Here is a 19,043-nt window from a genome sequence, read left to right as displayed (position 1 = left end):
ACTCCACACAGGAAGGCCTGAGTGAACCAGGATTCAAGCACAAATCATCTGAAGCTTTTCTTTAATGCTGACTTTCACTGGATGCTCTTTTCATCGACTGAAACAGCATCAGGAAATACATAGAACATTAGCTGATGGAGCTGCAATCAATACAGACGATTGGTTTGGGGAAAAGCTGTTTTTTTATCGATGTTTGCTTGGAAAAGTGTTTTTTCAGAAGATCAGTTCTAAGACTCTGTTGTCGTTGAGGGTCTCAGACCGATTTACAGAACAAAAGTAACAAACCAGAGCTAAAAGTCTGGAGTCCATCCAACATCAACGTCACCAAAACAATAAACCTGGTAGAGGAAACCAGCATTTACACTGCAAAACACAAAACCTTACTCAGTTTTTCTCTTGTTTCTAGTTCAGATATATTATTACACTTGAAATAAAACAAAACTAACTTCCAATAAACTTTTAAGAAAAATGTAGAAACTTGTTTAATTCCTCAATATTTATTTATATATAAAAAATTTTACAAATATTTTTCCATTTATAACAAGACATTTTTTAAATTTTTCAATGGCAGAATTAGAACCTTTTTTGAAATCAATATTAAAGAATTTTTCTTACTGAAAAGTTTATTGGAAGTTAGTTTTGTCTCATTTCAAATGGACGTCTGCACTAGAAACCAGACAGAAATACTTGGTAAGATGTTTTTTTCCTCTTACCGGTTCTATAAATCATGTGATGTTTCCTGGTTGCTTTAAACTACGGGCCGGTTCAGGGGCCGGTTCAGGGGCTGGTTCAGGGGCCGTTCAGGGGCCGGTTCAGGGGTCGGCTCGCTGCGTGCCGCTGTTTCCCACACCAACAAGCGCTGATGCATGCGCAAATGAAGACGGACTGCGTATGATGACACAAGTCAGGTTTAATTTGCTCTTTTGCCAAAAGCAGAAAGAGCAAAGGAAGAGAGATGCATCACCGGCGCTGGAACTTAACTCAATATATTACAAAGCCCAGAGGTGTAGCTTTGATCTTTCCTTGTGAAGAGTTGTGACTGAGCCGTTCCGCTCTTTCTGAACTCAGGTGGCCCTTCACACAATAGCCAGAGAAAATAACTTCATCTCCCAGACTAAATAAGAAGCTCTTGAAGTCCTGCTAGGATCTACACAGGAAAGAGATGCAACAGCCAGATGAAATTGTATTATTCTTCTCCAAAGTTGTTTCCTTTCACAGAGGAGATAATAAATAATCCACGCAGACTGATACCTGCGTGGATTATAATTCTCTTATCTCTGCAGCACAGGTGGGGTCGGCTTGTTTTCAGCACAATCAGTTCAAATATCAGCAGAAAATATATTTTATTATCCACAGTTGGAAATTCAGTGTGATTTATTTTGAGCTGAGGTTCTTGTCACCCTGGAAACTAAAAAAAAAAAAAAAAAAAGCCTCCTTCTTCCTGTGGAGTTCTGTTTGTTCTGCTGACCCGGGTCAGAACCAAACACTGACCTCGTGTTACTGAAACACACTGGAAATTTATTTATATGTTCAAATCTGAAATAATTTACTTGCGGTAAAGTGCAGAGCATCTGAAAGAAATGACACGTTTCACTTTTTTTTGTACCTTTTCTTATGCTACAACATTATTCCAAATTATATCAAATTAATCTCTTTCCTTCAAAAGGCACAAAATGATTCTGTCTTTTACCAGATCAGGAATATTTTAAATTTGTTTTTGTAAGAAAGCGACGTGTCGACTCAACGTAAGGAATCCAGTTTACAAAGTCTCTGCGGATTTATTTATCAGAAAATGGGTGCAGAGCAACATTCTAGTCCTGCTTCAGATTCTCACCTGGATTACGGTCTGGACTTTGACTAGGCCACTCTAACACATGAATCTGATTGGATCTAAGCCATCCCATAATATCTCTGGCTGGATGTTCAGGCTGGTTGTCCCTCCATTATTGTCCTGGATTTAGCTCCATCCATCCTCCCACAGCATGATGCTGCCACCACCACGATGTTCACTAAAGTTCAGCAGTGAGAATCTGAGGGCAGAAACAGAAAAGCTGCATTTATGTTCAGATTATTCAACAATTAACTAAAAAACAAGTCAGAATATTTGACTTTTATGTCACATTTGTCTCCCTATTCCTAATTATGCATTATTTTATTTCAATATCTCATAAAATCCTCCAAAACACATGACATGCATAATGTAGAAATAATCTATAGACATGGATGCTTTTGCAATGCTCTATGTTTCAGCAGCAGGTTGTAACGAGGCTCTGATTGCATGCAAAAGAAACTCAAAGTGTGCAACCTGGCATTGCGAGACGCAGTACTGATGACGCTACAATCGGGGCTGCTACAGATCTTTAGCAAGCTCTCACCAAACTTTTCAGAGAATTTGGCTCTTCCACACCCAGAGGCAGCCTGCTTGCTTCTGCTCCGCGTTGCCATCTGCGGTTAAACCCTGACGCTTGTCCACATATTCTTAACTTTTCCCTCTGAATCTGTTTCCTGCTGCAGTTTGCATCAGAAAATGCGGTCCAGGCTTGAAGCAGCAATCTCTCCCTGGACCCCTCAGGTCCAGCTCCTCCACGGTGCTGCCTGGCTCTTCGGAGACCTCCTGCTAGCTCAGTTTGGTGAAGCTCCTCTCTGCTCTGGCCTCACAACACTTAGATGAACTCTGCGCTGGAGTCAGAATAACAGCTGCCAACCTGCTGCTGCAGGCAGAAACTCCACCCACACACCGTGGCAGATACTGACATCCTGTTTCCTTAAAAACATCCAAAATCCAGAGAGTTCTGCGTTCTCCTGAAGTACACTGGAGATAAGTGTTACAGATCAGATTTAATGGACTTTTATTCCTAACTACCCCTCATAGTGAAGTATTCAACATCATGTTAAGCATGTAAACCATTATGAAGAGAATAATGGCCCTAATATAGGAGAAGGAGTCCGTAAGTAAGGCTGATGAGTCAATAAAGTCTGAAGGATTCTTTCTCCTGGATGATACAGGAACAGTAATAATGCTCTATAATGATGTTACAATACCGGATCCACTTTAGCTCAGTGGACTCAGAGCCGTAAACATTGATTTAAAACACGAAGGCCGTCAGCGGGCAGCTGGTGCTAAACGGAAAGAAAGACTGAACGTTCAAATGAATAAAAAGATTTAAGTACAGATTTTATTAGGATGTTAACTGGGTAACAGGAAGAGGCGCATCATTTTGAAGAGGAGGGAAAAGGAAACTTAAACATCTAAAATAGTTTCACATGTTTTCAGTCCCTTAATTTTTATTTATTTTGTTAGTTTGAGGAAATAATTTTCAGGGTCAACCAGATGAAAAAATTTAGGGTCAGAAATTTTTGCCCATTTTTGATAAAAAGCTCAAACTCAGTCAGGTTGGATGGAGAGCAATGCTCAAGTCCAGGAATCAGGACTTTGATTAGGCCAGTTTTACCCATGATCACAATATCTCTTGCAAACATGACTTATAAGAGTTTTTTCAACAACAGCTTTCTGTCTGCCTCTCTTCCACCAGGAGAAAATAAAAACACATAAATAATGCAGTTTTTCACAGAGTTATTGCTTCACATTTCCACAACAGAATAACACTAAACTAAAATTACCAGTGAATTTTATTGGTAATTGTGCTTTTTTTGAAAACATTTTCCAAAAATATCAACTTCACAGAAGAAAAAATAAAACAATATATAAATAAAATGGCTAATCTTGTGAAATGACAATAATTTTCCCATAGTAGAAATTGATAAAAATCATAAGTTGTGATATTTTGAAAAGGTAATAAAGCAACTTTTCCGTCTCTAAACAGGTTTAAATTAGTTGAAATATGAAACTCATATTCACAAATCACACCAACGCTTTTCTCTCTCCACCCATTGAAGATCCCGCCCCCTTTCTGTCAGTCAGCTGATTGGACAGATGCTCCAAAAACGACCTAGTTAAAGTAAACAGAACGCAGCGCTCTACACCGAGCTAAATATTATTTAGCTAGCATGTAGCTCATATTATCACATCCTATGTAGAAGGAATGGAAGTGCTACTGATTATTATTAGAAACAAAAATAATTTTAGTTTCTAAAAATTATATATGAAATTATATTTTGTTCCCATTAAGAGAAAAAGTTTCCAGTGCAGCTGCAGCATGTAATCATGATGTGGACTGATGCAGCGTTAGCAGGACGCCGCGCCGCCTTCACCTGGAGGCCTGCTCTGGTCAGGAGCAGCAGAAAGCAGAGCAGACACCCGGCGCAGCACGGAGCCTCACACTCAGACGCCACACTTGTTTTCTAGCAGCAAAACCTCAGTGGAGATTTTCCCGCTGAGTGAAAATAAATGGAGTGCCCAGGAAGGGCAGAACAGAGAGGCGCTGATTGCGAAGCTTCAAACCTGGTCATGCGTCTGAAATCCTCTGCTATCCATGTGTTTATTTATTTAGCTGCTGCAGAGCCTCAGGATGCCGTGCTGAATGTACATTTGATTCCTCAGAGAACCGTTTGTCCCATTTTTCCCGTATAAGGCTTTTAGTTGAGAGCCGTTCACCAATCCATCCATGCAGTTTTCTACTTATCTGAGATCAGGATGGGAAGGTAACAGGTCATTATCCAGGATTCATGGAGCGCCTGGAGCAGCGCCAGAAGGAAACCCCCACTGTCAGCCTGATAAGACCACATGACCCATCACATGACCCCTGACCCCATCACCTGACCCACCACCTGACCCAACCACCTGACCCACCACCTGACCCAATCACCTGACCCAATCACCTGACCCCACCACCTGACCCACCACCTGACCCACCACCTACCCACCACCTACCCACCACCTGACCCACCACCTACCCACCCACCTACCCACCACCTGACCCACCACCTGACCCACCACCTGACCCACCACGTGACCCACCACCTGACCCACCACCTGACCCACCACCTGACCCACCACGTGACCCACCACCTGACCCCCACCTTGACCCACCACCTGACCCACCACCTGACCCATCACATGATGAGTCAACAGCGCCACCTGTTGTTGACTTACCATCCAGAAACTGCTTCCAGGTTTCTTGATGGTTTTGCAGGAGGCTCCACTTCTGCTTTTCAAAGATGTAAGGTTGTAGAATCTGTTTCCAGCCATTTTCGCAGCAGCTCATTTGGATTTAAAGTTACAGAGACCCTAAAACAGCTGAAAAGAGTTCGAACTGAATTTCTAGATCAATTCAAATTTCTTCATTAAAAAATTACTTAGTGCAAAAACGTAGCAAACATGTTTCTGTTGCCTACAGACGTATCCTAACCTGTTCAAGGTCACCTGTAATGTGATGTTCCTGCCTTTACAACGTTTCTTATGAGCTACGACTCAACATGCACACCTAATTACTATCAGCACTTCTTTATGCATTTTATTCCATGCGGTAAAAAACAAGCTAATGATTTAAAACTCATGCCATGTGATTTTCTGAATGATCTAGCAAATAGAAATATCACTATGGTAATTATTAATATATGTATTCAGAAACATTCTAAAATTTTATTGACAGAATTAAAATCACCTAAATGAAGACGAGGACTTTGAACATATATTTTTTGGTTTGTGTTCGGTGCATTCAGACTCAGGTGAAACATAAAAAGCGTCGTTTTAAAGAATCAGAGCCGACTCATCCGCCGCCTTCAGAGTCAGACGTCGTCCTGTGAAAGTCACTGTGGGCAGCAACGCTGACAAACTGGCAACCCAAAGAGTCTGAGGCTCACCTGCATGGCTGTGGTTGGGTCAGTTAATCCTGTGTCCGTCCTCTGCGCTCTGAGCAGAAACAGAAAGCTTCAGCTGTCCGGCTCTGCTGAGCCTGTTCTCTCTGCAGCTCCTGATTTCTGTTCTCAGCTGTCAGGAGTGAAACCCGACATGGTCAGCTGCTGGTAAAAACGGATCCAATTCAAGGTTTGACACGTGCGATCTGACATGCTTTCCCGCTCAGCAGTTGTAAGGGGAACTTAGCGAGGCCCTGTTGTCTGGCTGCTCTGCTCCCTGTCTGCTCAGCTGACACTCCCAGGGTCTTTCTGCATTTCCCCCACTTGGGAAAACAATAGATTTCAGCACATGGGCCTTTCAGGAGCCAATCTGAACGGCTTCATCCTTTATGTTGAGGCTCAAAACCAACAGAGTTTGATTATTTTTTCAATTCCAACATTTAGTCTGAGATGCAGAAAAGCACTGATCCTGTGGTCCGTGTTTCTGTTTAACGCTTTCTGGTTATCTTGCATGACATCTGTTTTTACTAACACGTTGCATAAACATGTATCATTTTTGCATATATTTCCGGCTCACCTTAACTGAGATGTCAAAGTGAGCGGCTTCTGCAGGCCTCTGCATCTCCTGGACATTATTTCTATGGCTGCTTGTTGATCCTCAAACCTGTGGGACCAGAACACAGTTAGCATCACATTCAACCATCAGCTCAACCTACAAATGATGGAGATATTTACAGCCAGAACCTCAGGAAAACGTCAAAGTCTTTATAAGGCAAAACTAAAAAAGGAAAATATCAGTGTAAGAATATCAGTTATTAAAGCCACTCCAAGCATAAACTGCATAATCATTCAAAAATAGCATGTTCGCTTAAAGTAGGGCACAATCATTACTTACAGTTTGAGAAGTAATGCTGGCTGTAATTCAGCTGTCTAACTTTGTCCACACATGCAGTCTCTGTGTGGGGATAACAGGAACATCTCCATCGCTGAACTCAAGGCCTCATCTGTCTGCCTGAATAAAAACATCTTCTATCTCCAGGCTGGGACACGTAAAATACCCCGAGGAAACAATAAAAGCTTAAAAATGTGCAGAATAACAATAGATACACAAACAACAGTCCTGCACCAGACCTCACTTTGTATGTTTGCTTTACTTAGAATAATTGTAACCTTGTGAAAATAAATTAAAAACTAAAATGAGATGAGATGAGAGACGCTTTACTGTCTGTCTCTGAGGAAAATCCACAGAGGTGCAGGTTTACATGCACACCAATAAAAAACAAAATATGAGGAATATTAAATCTATATCGACTCCATTGCAGTCGAACTCGGAACTGGAAATTCCGACTTCCCAGTTTGAAAAATTAACTGATTTGCCCTCCAAAGTCGGATTTCCAGCTGGGAAACTGGGAGCAGCTCCCACTAACCCCAGTTACACCGTGTCAGACCAACTTCCTGTTTCAATATGGCTGCTCCTCACGTCACCAGCAGTGAGTTCTGGTTCCGGTGGAAACATGATTATTTTACAAGACCCACATCCCAGAGTGCGTCTAAAGTCAAAGCTGCATGTAAGCGCCTGAAACTCTAAACCAAATTAATTCAAAGTGGCTTTACCTTTTGGAAAATAGATTATGTTTTTCAAAGGAACTGCAAACAGTATTTATGGGCGTTGCCATGGTGAAATCCCAGCTTGTTAACGGGAACGTTGTTTCCTCTGGTCTGACGTCAATCCCAGCTCCAAGATCCAACTTCTGCTGTGATGCATCTTGGGGTTTTATCCTGTGAATGGTGCTTTATAGATAAAGTTTGCCTTGCTTTATATCTCTAATCTAAAATTCGTCCGTTGCCGTTTCATTTCTGTGTGATGTGAAGAGGAGGGGTGACAGTACACGTCCCTGTGGTGCGCCGTTGTTGTTTGTCTTTGGAAGCCAAAGTCTCTTTTTAATAGCAAGGATTAATAACACCATGCCGTAAAGGCGTTATATTTCTAATTATAGGTGTTTTATAACCAGATTTTATTAAATCTAGTAGAGCTGGTTCAAAACTGCAGTACCATCTACCGCCTTTAGGGGCGCTAGGCTGCAAGTCGCCTCAGGGTAAGAAAAGTGACCTAAAATGATAATTAAAGTTTTTGCATGAGATGAGATATGGGCCGAGGTTTTAAGGGCATTTTTAATTACCTGTTTTCTGTCTGAATCCGTCCCTTTAATTCCTGCATGATGCTGTTTTCAGAGCATGATTCGCCTCCCAGCATGGAGCTGCTTAAAGCACCACCGCTTAGCTATTCAACGCCTCGCTTTGAAAATCCCAGAAGAAGAAAGCTTAGGTGACATTTAAGCATTTATGAGTACAAATGTAAGTCTTCTTCTTGAGGGCTTAACCTTGATGGAGTTTAAATCACTCTTGGTTTCACAATGTGGGAGGGAAGCGTTCCCACTCCGCTTCCTCTCATGTGTGGAGTTCAGCCGCGGCAACACATCCAAAAATATACCTGCAATGATGAAATATCCCAGAAGAAATTTATACTAATGTAGAATGATGCCTCCTCAACAGCAAAAGCAAAAATAAATGATGACTTTTTTCCATCAGGAGGAAATATCGAGGTGAAATGTGAAACTTTCTGTCTCTTCGGCCCAATTTGCAGCCCCATTTATCATTAAACAGTTACATAGGCAAAGAATTCAATTTTTCCTCCTCTCATTTCGTTTTTTCATGACTGCGTATTCGGGAAAGGGCAAAAACATAATTACAGAATGCAGCAACACACTAACAAAGAAATATCGACTGTAGGCTTCCAGGAGAGCGCTGGGTGTGAACTGTGCCGCGGTTTTTGTTGCTAATAGCGCTTCAGCCTCTATTATCCCGGAGACATTTTTCACTGCAGGCTGGAGCATTAGAGAGGTTTACATCTAAAAGGAAGGAAATAACTCTCTCAGTCCCGCAGCTTCATCTTTACAGTGAGGAAAGACAAAGGAAGGCAGAACGCTAACAGAGTTAGCGTTCTCCGAGCAGGTTAGCGGAGATGCACAGCAGCACATGCTTGTGCTCGTCCCGTCAGACAGACGCAGGTAGTTTTTGGATGTCAGGTTGGAAGTGGAGTCGGCTCACATGGGAGCTCATTTGGCAGAGGCAGCGCCACCGGGGAGCCTAATGAAAGCACAAAGCCTGGGCTGGAGCTGGGACCAGTCAAACCGCAGCCTCTCTCTCTTCCTCTCATATGATTTGCAGGTTTTTACCCTCTTCAACGTGCTACAGTGTGTGTGTAGCCTGCAGGGCTTGTTGAAAATCTATTCAAAAGCGTAGCGTGTAATTTCAAAACTACACCAGTTCTAACAAGCGCATGTTTTTTTTCGGATTCCTTGGAGTTGTTTTGCAGATGTGTGTATTCACACCGACTGCAGTGATAAACATAAGCCCTCCTCATCCTCAGCTGACTTGTTTCTCACGAGAAACGGCTTATTGACGCGTTCATCCACCCAGAGCGCCGTGTTCAGGAGCTTTGGTGGGATACAGCGCCTCGTATCCTTCATTCTTTCAAAGCATGGCGCTGCGAGAATTCACAGCAGCTTCAGCTTCGTGATGAAATTCGGTCGGTTTTTATCACAGAATGGAAAAACTGAAACGGCTGCAGTTTCACAGACATGATATGGATTCATTTCACACAGAATCAGAGCGTTTATTTTGGTTAATGTTGCAGTAGTTTGTCGCTAATGTGAACATTAAATCAGACCAATAAAGCAGGATTTTCTAAACAAAGTCATCCGTGTCCTGCACTGGATGAATTACTGCGCCAGTGCGGCGTGACACGGAGGAGGTCAGCCTGTGGTTCTGCTGAGGTTTGATGCCTTTGTTGGTTCTGGTGTCTCTCATCTTCCAATAGACTCTCAGTTTGGGCTCAGGTCAGATAAGGTTGCTGGTGTTGCCATGGCGATAGCACCAAATCATCACAGACTGTGGAAACTTCACTCTGGACCTCCAGCCACGGGGATCCTGGCCCACTCCGCTCCTTCTCCAGACTTTCAGACTTTGATCTCCAGATGAAACAAAAACTTTCCTTTAATCTGAAAACACGACTCTGGTTTCGGTTCTGGCTCTCAGGTAAGACGGTTCTGATAAAGTCTCTGACCTCAGCTGCTCCTGAATGGACTTTTCTTCATCGTTCTCTTACCGATCACACCACATGTAACACCACAGCTGAAAACTGATGATAAAACATGAAATCATAAACTGACTTCAAATTGGGGATGAAATGATTTCAGTGTTTGGTGGTGTTAGAGCGCGAAGGAGGCGGAGTCTGCAGCTTCTCATCGCTCTTCCTTTGCAGAATCTTCTCCGTGTTTAGGAAAATGCAGATGCAGCAGTTGAGCTCCAGGAAAATCTGCTGCATTATTTCCTCTGAGGGGAAAATCTGTTTACTTTCATTATGCATTTTGATTTTATGTTACCTTTTTTAATAGTTATTTTGTTGGTTTTCTGTGACGTTTCTGCCTGAGATCCTGAGCTGTGAATGCGTTTAAAAGGCCCAGTGGATCCACTGTCACCTCTGTGTTCAGGTTTTTCCTTTAGTATTTGTGATGCTGCTGCATAGTTTTGCATCTGTACATTGTTTGGATTCATAGAATAAGATGCCGTCTCAATTTGATCAGACTCTCCATTCAGACTTCATTTAATGCGTGACTTGCTGTTGGTGATATTCAGGAACTTATTACCTCTCATTCTGTCCTTTTTTTTTTTTTAGCACGTCACGCTTTCTCAGTTAGGAGCTCAGCAGCAGTCTGCTGGATTAAACTGCAGATGTGACACAGCTTCATACTTTACGATGTTTACTCGCTGACTGTTTTCATTGGTGACAACTGCAAAGGAGAAAAACACAAGTGCAGGTTTCCAGTTTACCAGTTTTCAGTTTCCCAGCTCTATGCTTGATTATTCATGTGATTAAAAGTTCTGAAGAGCGTCTGACCTTTCAGAAACTGCATAATTTCCATCTTGATGACTGAGGTAAATGACCCCTTTGATTGGTTGTGAATAATTACAGTGATAAGTCTGTTGGTGAGGTTTTTCCTGTGCAGCTTGTGCCATCGACTGTCCAATCTGAACAGGAACTGCATTCGTCGCTTTGGGCTGAGACTCCCATCTGCTTTGGAAAATCATCTCCCTAATTAGGAGGAGAGTAGAGGTGGTCAGACGAGTCAATAGGTGATGAGAGGAGAAGCAGCTTCACTGTGGTCACACCTTTCCACATGCAACAGACATACACAGGCCTGATCAAAACACAATTAGGACCAAGAGATCTGCATAAAACACAGCATCAGAGCCAATATCTCCATGGAAATGCAATTCACATTTAACCCATCGGACATGTGTCCAGGCTACACAGACTGACCTTCCACCCAGTGTTAAAATGAAGACAAGTACAGTATGTTTTAATAAAAGGTGGAAGTCAGTATTTTTGTTCAGATCTAATGAATATATATCTTTAGAATATACAGCTCTGGTCAGATGTTTACACCTGGATGTCGGGTTAGTATAAAGTGTTTAACGATGAATTGTTCATTTTCCTGAGTGGGATGGTTATGTGACAACATTTCTGTGATTTTTTTGTCCTCATCAACATTCATTTGTGCTTAATGCTGCAGACTGATCATTGGACTTTGATGTTTCTGTTAACTGAATTCTTGGTTCTAATAATTTCAGCAAACCTTTCAGGTCCAGAAGCAGCAAAGCAGCTCCAGAGCATCACACCACCACCGCCATGTTGGATTTGAAGAACCATGCTATTTTTATATGACTACTCCTCTCATACCTGTCGTAGATTACAGTGTTTCTTTGAGTTTTAGTGTATTTATACATCTTATTCTGGCTAATTTAGGGCCTGATGAACATCTATGGTTTCTAAGGGTGAGTTCATATCAGCCCTCTTTATTCCGCTTTAGTCAAACTGCAGTTTGTTTGGGGAATCAATCAAACTCTGGTCTGGGCTCGGCTCAAGTGAACTCTGATGCAGTTTGAATGCATATGTGAACACCAAGTGGACTGGAGAATGCTCCAAAAGCAGGAAGTGGACTACAGCGCAGAGCATTCTGGGTAAATACAACCAAAACAAACGTGTGAGTCTATGCTAATGGGAAAAAGGATTCAAGGCTTTTACCAAAGACTAAAGAGAAATCCTCCAACCTCTGTTTCCATTTGGTAAAGAAGGAGGTTGTGCTCCATGTCTTCAGAGGTTTTCATGTGCTTTCCTTCAGTGGTTCTTGGTGCAGCGCCCCCACAGGTGAGGAGGGGAACAGGCTGGTTTGACTCAGCAGAGAAAAAGAGAACCACAGCAGCTGGAAAAGGAAGAAATGTTGCAGTTTTGGTTCCCAATCAAACCTGGTTTACTAGGAAAACATCCAAAGATCTTTAAGTCATTTTATAGTACTTTAGATATTATCAGTGAGGTAAACCTGCAAAGGAAAATAGAGAATCTGAGACTGAAATCTGCAGAGTTGCACATCCTGTGTCTGATATCTATATGATGCAGCGACAAACTGTAAACTCAATCCAGCATAATGTTAGAAATATTAGCAGGAATAATCTGACACATAGGTACAAATACATATTCATTTATTTCACATACATTTTTTCAACTTTTACTTTTTTGTAGTTTTTACAATCTAAATGATTCAACAACAAAATGAAGAACTACCACAACAAAGTCCAAATTTTCTACAGGGGAAAATGATGCAGATGTCACTTTTGTAAAACTGACACATGTAGTTAGCCAACCAGCAAAGATACAGTTAAAGTAAAAAAAGACAAAAATAGGACAAAAAGGTGGTTTGTGACCTGGACTAGGCCGTTTTCAGGATGATCAAAGGTTCGTGTTAGGTCCTGAACAGTGTTAGAGCGTTGGCTTTTGCAAAAATTATCAACATTTTCCATAAATATTTATTATTAGTAAATTCTATATGTTTCATATTATCCAGGTGGCAATCGGGGCACAGGGACAGAAACTCAGCCGTAGAGGAGAAGCCCTTCCTAAATCAATGGAAACTCGTTCTTGCTGAACTTGTGGGGTTGCAATTTTGGCTAATGTATCCCATGAATATTGCTATGAATAGTTCTGTTGAATGAATATCCACACAGGTACATAATGAAGCATTCAGTAAACATCCTGAACAGAAGGACTCAGGGTCTCTCTCGTTGTTCAGCGAATAAGCATGGCGCAGGACTAAACAAAGTAGGTTAATAGCTTAGATACAAATTCATACTGTACATTGTGTAGATGAGTCTGTAGTCAACCCAAAACTAAGGGCTTCTTTTTGTACATACAAATTTCAAAAAGTTAATACATGACACCTTTTGCCTTTAGGTCCCCATGGCAACAGCTGTTTCCATGCCTCTTCTGAGAAGTTGCCAGCTGGCAGTTATGTAAGACGTGTAATGTGCTTCTCGCTGCTGAACTCGGCGTCAATCCAGTGATTTACAGAATGTCCCTTTATGCTAGATAGCCTAAAAAGTTTCACAACCACTTTCATTCTGTCGTTCTATTTTCAAAAAAATACTTTATACTCCAGCTGTGTCCACAATCCAGTCCTCTTCTGTCTCTCTTTTATATATATGTGTGTTTAACTTACATCATTTTCATGTTAAAACGGCGCGGACCAGCCTGTCCCTCTGCTGAATCAACATTGGTACCGTTGGACTTTGACCGAGGTACATATTCAACGTCGATGTTGTTTTTATGTTTTCCTTTTCCTCTGCTCCACACGAAAAGGAGCAGGAAGCAAAACAAGACCACTCCCAGAAAGGTGAAGCAGCCCATAGCGGTGGACACTAAAATAGTCTTCAGGTCCAGACCAAGGGAAATGTTGGCCGTTTCATTGGCAGTGGCGTTGTTTGGGTCTGTGTAATGCTGGGTCCTGTTGGCGTACAGCGACCCCAGACTTTTCACCGCTAATGAAGCCATCAGGGTGTCATTTCCCGCAGTGTTGGAGGCCAGGCAGAGGTACACGCCACTGTCTTGTATCTCTGCAGACTTGATCTCTAATGTGCCGTTGTTGTGCACCATCAGTCGTCCGTGGTTCCGACTCGTCAGTACTCGTCGACGTGGGGACAGCCACGACACGCTCGGCCTCGGCGTCCCTTCGGCGCTGCAGCGCAGCATCGCCTGCTGGCCCTCATCCACTGTAATTGTTTGGGTTTTATTCTCGCGAATTTTTGGCTTGGTGCATGTTACGTAATAAGACAGGAGCGCCTCCTTGAACTCCTTGAAAGGCCGACCACGGATCCCCTCGGGTGTGCTGCATTCAGGCTGCGAGTCTCCAAACAAAATGGAGTGCTTTTTCTGCAGGATCCACATGAGACGACAGTCACACACCAAGGGGTTGTTGTCGATCAGAAGGACCTCCAGAGCCTCGGGCGACTGGAACACACCCTTTTCCAGGGTGTCCAGGCGGTTGTGGGAGACGTTGAGCACCTTGAGACCCCGTAGGCCTTGAAAGGCGTACGGATCGATGGTGGTCAGCTGAGCTCCCACTAGATGCAACTCTCGCAACCGAACCAGCTCCATCAGCATCCCTCCTTCGATGTGGCGGATCCGGTTGAAGGACAGGTTGAGGTGGGTCAGGTAGGGCAGGTGCTTCAGGGCTTGGTAGGGGAAGGAGGACAGGTTGGTGTTGGTTATGAACAATGTGGTCAGGTTCAGGCCATGGAGGGTATTCACTGGCACGTGGTCCAGTGAAGGCCAGTTATCGATTTCTAAATGCCGCAGCCGGAACAGCTTTTTGAAGGAGTACGGATGCAAAGTGCTAATGCTGAGGTAACGGAGATGAAGGCTGACCAGGTTGTGCAGGTGAGAGAGCGCCTCGGTGGGTACAACTGTAAGGTTGCATCGTTCTAAGGTCAATTCCTCCAGGCTCAGGAGTCCGCTGAACGCACGGTGAGAAATATAAACCAGGTCGTTGTCTCCCACTTCCAAAGACCTCAGATTATGTAAATCCTGGAACATATAATCCAAAAGAATGACGATCTTGTTGTCACTTATATCCAGTTGGGTTAGATTGGTCAGGGCTGTGAAAACCCCCAGAGGGATGAGCTTGATTCGGTTGCTCTTCAGACTGAGTGAGTGCATGTTAAACAAGGCGTTAAAAGCTCCAGGCTCGACGTAGCTGATCAGGTTCCCACTCAGGTCCAGTTCCTCCAGTCCAGGGAAGTTAATAAAGTCATCAGGGTTGATCATTGTCAGCTTGTTTTTACTCAGGTCCAGGATCCTGGTCTCGGTCGGGATGCCATCTGGGATGGTGGGCATTCGCTTGCGGTGGCAGACGACGGCCTTGGTCTGAGCCGAGCACTCGCAGCGTGAGGGACATCCTAGAGAAGAGCCCACAAAGGCGGCCACCAGTACCAGTCCAAGGAATGGCTGCCAGCATGAGACGACCGTGTGCAGCATGACTTTGTTCATACAGTCCACCATTCTGTCACGGTTCTGCAAAAAACACAAAGAAACGGTTCTTAAAAGCCAAATCAGGTTGGAACAAATCTGTTTTCCTGCAGAAATAACGTAAATGACACAGAATAAGACTCTGATTCACTAGACTCAGATCTAACTCTGGCAGTTCAAACTGAACTAAACTACTGGAACTTTTCCCCAAAGCTTTTCCAACTCGATCGGACCTCCAACATGACGAGGTTCTTCCTGCGTAAATTCAGCTTTTCAAGCCGTGAGAAATGTAAAAGGCTTTGATTCGGGCTACAGTACAGATTCCTCAAACATTCACGGTTTAATGAAACAAGGCGGATATGAGGCGCAGTGAGAAAAGGCTGCAGAGTCACATCTGGGTTTCTGTTGTCCCTCATGTCCAGTTCAGCAGAACCAGAACCAGCAGGTCATGGAGCAACGCCGCCATCCTGCTGATGCAGTCAGCTGACCCTCAGCCTGCTTCACTGGAAATGTCTCATTCTCTACATCAGGGGTGGGCAATCCTGGTCCTCGAGGGCCGGTGTCCTGCAACTCTTAGATGTCACCCTGGTCCAACACACTAGAATCCAATAGCTAAAACTCCTCCTAAGTGCAGTCAGGTTCTCCAGAGTCCTACTAGCGACCTCATTATTTGACTCAGGTGTGTTGAAGTTGAGACACATCTAAAAGTTGCAGGAGTCCGGCCCTCGAGGCCTGGAGTTGCACACCCCTGCTCTACATCCTCAGTTTATATGCACTTATACCCCTTACCCTATGAATCATTAGCGGCCTCTTTACATTTATTGCTGTTTTCCACATTCTAAACAGCTGATATGTTTTTATTCGTCAGCTAAAGGATCGTTTAGTTTGAGACGCCTGCAGTCAGACGAACAGCAGAGTGGAGCTCTGACCTGTTGATGGAGTCTCTGTTCATTAAATACTTCCACCTGGAGAGAAACTCCTCCTGCTGATGGAGGACGATCAGAAATAGTTAGATGTAGATATTTTTTCATGTTTGGGTGAAAATGATCGCGGTTATTTTAAAATAAAACTCATCATGCAGCAGTCAGAACAGAAAGAAGCTCTGCTGCGTTTCAGACTTCAGCGCATTTCATCGGGACTTTATGGCAGAGCAGGAAGTGGTGAGCCACTGTGATTCATGGATGTTACATGTTACAAATAAAAATCTGAAAAGTGTGGTGTGCATTTCTAGTCAGCAAAACGCTGCAAATTCACCAGCTGGTTTGTTTTCCTGAACTTTCTTTTTCCAATTCTGCCCCAAAACCAAACAGCCACAAATACATTCAGACGAGGAGCTTCTGGAAACATACATTTTCTAGTTCTTCCACAGATTCCCAGTTAGTTTTAACTCTGTACTTTGACTAGGCCATTCTAACCCATGCCTCTGATCTTTGGCTGGATGTTGAGGATAAATGTCCTGCCTCAGCCTCAGGTCTTCACCACATGAACCTGAAACATTTGGTAAATATTCTCTACTTTGGTTTGTCTTTTACATAAAATCTCCAGATCATCCGTATTTTTTTAATCTTAATGTGACAAATCCTTTTTGCAGAACAGGATCTAGAAATCTTCCTCCACTTTTCTCGTTTTGCTTCATTCGGAGCTACTTTAGTTTTTTTCTTGTGATACTTTAGGTTCAGCATCCAAACAAAGGAAAACCTCTGGATGTTTCTACATTCCCTGCCTGCCTTGTACGAATGAAAATGTGTGACTAAGATAATTAAATCTACAAAAAGAATGAAGATAGACGTCTAAGAAAACTTTCTAACAGTGCCATCATGATGAATGTGCATGCTAATAATTGAATAGTCTTCAGATTTATTTCATGGTTTATGGTTTCTGCAAAAAAATGTCTCATTTTAGCTGTAATATAAACACCATCTATTTAAAATATGCATCTCATTTCTTTTTTAAAGGTCTGCTGATAATAACTACAAACAGATCAAATTATGTTGTGAGTTCAAAACATGGAAAACAATTATTATTTCAGAGTGAAGGTTCAGGGGTTCATTAGTTTAATTACTGTGAGAATGAAGCTGAACGAACGTCTGACATTTATCTCCATTCATTGGTTGTTTTACTTCCCGGTAGAATCAGAAACACGGATCTCTGGTTCTGCTGTGAACTCCAGACAGGATCAAGCAGCAGGTAGAGATCCTGAGCAGAACCTCTCTGGTCCAGGAAGCAGAACTTCTGCAGAACCCAGAAACGATTCGGTTTTAATTAGAGCAATCAGGCTGTGATTATCCATCAGCGTCTGTCTGCCCGCCATGCAGAGTGGACACCTGCAGACCTCACATTATTCACCGACTAATTATCCCCACTGCTGAAATATGGAGTAAATATTGTTATGCATTTAAAGTATATCTACATAATATCTGACTAAACTGTAGGCATTGCTCTGGTGGAGGTCAGCTGGTTTCACTTCATCTTACAATGCTGCTGTATTTAAAAATAATCACTAAACATATGTGATTAGGAATAAACTAAATATATTCTTATATTTCTGAATATGTGCTGTGGAAACCTGCAGCATGTTAACTTGTCAAGTTGATAAAAGTGCAACAAAAAATGCGTAATATAACCTAAATAGCTTAGAAACAGAAGCATTTAATTTCTACGGATGACTTTGTAAGTTCTGCAGTTTGTTCACCTTCAGTGTGTGAAATAAATGGTGACAACGTGTTGGCTGTAAACATTTCACAAAGGCATTGATCTGAGTTTGAACACCCTGGATTCTCAGGAAACATTTCAACGTGTTGGTGAAAGCTGCTCGTTGTGCAATCAGCCAATAAAAAGCCACTCTGGAAAGGTTTTCACACCGTTTGATGGCCTCAGGCTCTGATCAGAACCCAGCTCCTCCTCCTCCTCCTCCTCTCTCTGCTCTGCAGCAGCAACTTTAGGAAAGGAATTAGTGGCACATTTTGGTGTTTTTACTTGGATAATTGATGCATAAGATGGGAAATGAGCAAAAACCAAAAGCAGGAAAATAATAAATGCATCATTGTGAGTATTTATGCGGGATGTGAATCTGCTGCGTGTTGTTCCAACTTTAGAGGATCCATTTCTTTACAGATGAATTTGCAATAATAATAAAAAATAACTCAGGAAATAGCAGAAAATATTGAAAGAAGGTAACTTTAAAAAAAAATCAGTTCCAGAAAGTGAAACAAATCATTCAATAGAAAAGTTATTTATCCCAAAGGGAAATTGAATGTTGTAAGTCATAATATACAAGTTTCTTCACAGAGTCGTGATGTTGATGCTTTGAGCAAAACTAATCATCTTTACTGTCCAGATCTCTCAGCTGCTTTTAACTGATGATCAAAAACAGAAACATTTTAAAACGACATCATTCATTTTCACATGAGATTACAAAATACATAAATGTTTTTTGTATTTTTGTCTTCATCCTCGCATCAAAAGCATTTATCATTTGATTTGGATCTTTATTTTGTGACTTTGTGTCTGAAGTTCTGATCCAAAGTGAAGATTTGTTCCCTGCAGCCAAAACAAAGGATTTACTCAGAGGGTGTAAAAACACCAACACATGATTGTTTTCAGATTTTTCAAGTAATAATCTTTAAAAATCATGTTTTATTTCCTCTCCACTTCACGACCAGGAAGACTTCAGTTTGTGGTTATAATGTGGCTTAAACATTTTTGGAGCCAAGATTATTCTAACTTTCTGTGAACATGAAGGAGATTCTCATCTACAGACGTTCATCTGGTCAGATTAGAGGCATCAGCAGCAAAACAGGTAAAGAGAGAGTCTCGAGTTAGCCTGGAGTTAGCCTGCAGTAAACCTGGAGTTAACCTGGAGTTA

At 42.3% G+C, this 19,043-nt stretch overlaps 1 protein-coding gene and 1 long non-coding RNA gene across 8 annotated transcripts in view; both read right to left on the bottom strand.

Annotated features, from left to right (window-relative positions):
• Positions 1–574: 574 nt before the first annotated feature.
• Positions 575–6,899, bottom strand: LOC108166602 (uncharacterized). Of its 2 annotated transcripts, XR_001776956.1 has the most exons (4): positions 6,653–6,899; positions 6,335–6,535; positions 5,764–5,890; positions 575–2,030 (listed from the first exon to the last, which is right to left on the bottom strand). It is a non-coding gene; the product is annotated as an uncharacterized LOC108166602 (long non-coding RNA). The 2 variants fall into 2 exon arrangements; XR_001776955.1 differs by having other exon boundaries at positions 6,335–6,899.
• Positions 6,900–12,160: 5,261 nt separating this feature from the next.
• Positions 12,161–19,043, bottom strand: part of lingo2 (leucine rich repeat and Ig domain containing 2) — a 197,955-nt gene continuing 191,072 nt past the window's right edge. For all 6 annotated transcript variants that reach the window (XM_008421026.2, XM_008421021.2, XM_008421024.2 and 3 more), the window contains one exon: positions 12,161–15,223. In XM_008421026.2, coding sequence (XP_008419248.1) covers positions 13,370–15,211 — 1,842 coding nt within the window. In that variant the 5' untranslated portion in view covers positions 15,212–15,223 and the 3' untranslated portion in view covers positions 12,161–13,369. The remainder of the gene's footprint in view (positions 15,224–19,043) is intronic.

Source organism: Poecilia reticulata, linkage group LG10, assembly GCF_000633615.1.
Source record: "Poecilia reticulata strain Guanapo linkage group LG10, Guppy_female_1.0+MT, whole genome shotgun sequence".
In the NCBI taxonomy this organism is placed as follows: Eukaryota; Metazoa; Chordata; class Actinopteri; order Cyprinodontiformes; family Poeciliidae; genus Poecilia; species Poecilia reticulata.
This window is presented reverse-complemented; position numbering and strand designations above follow the sequence as displayed.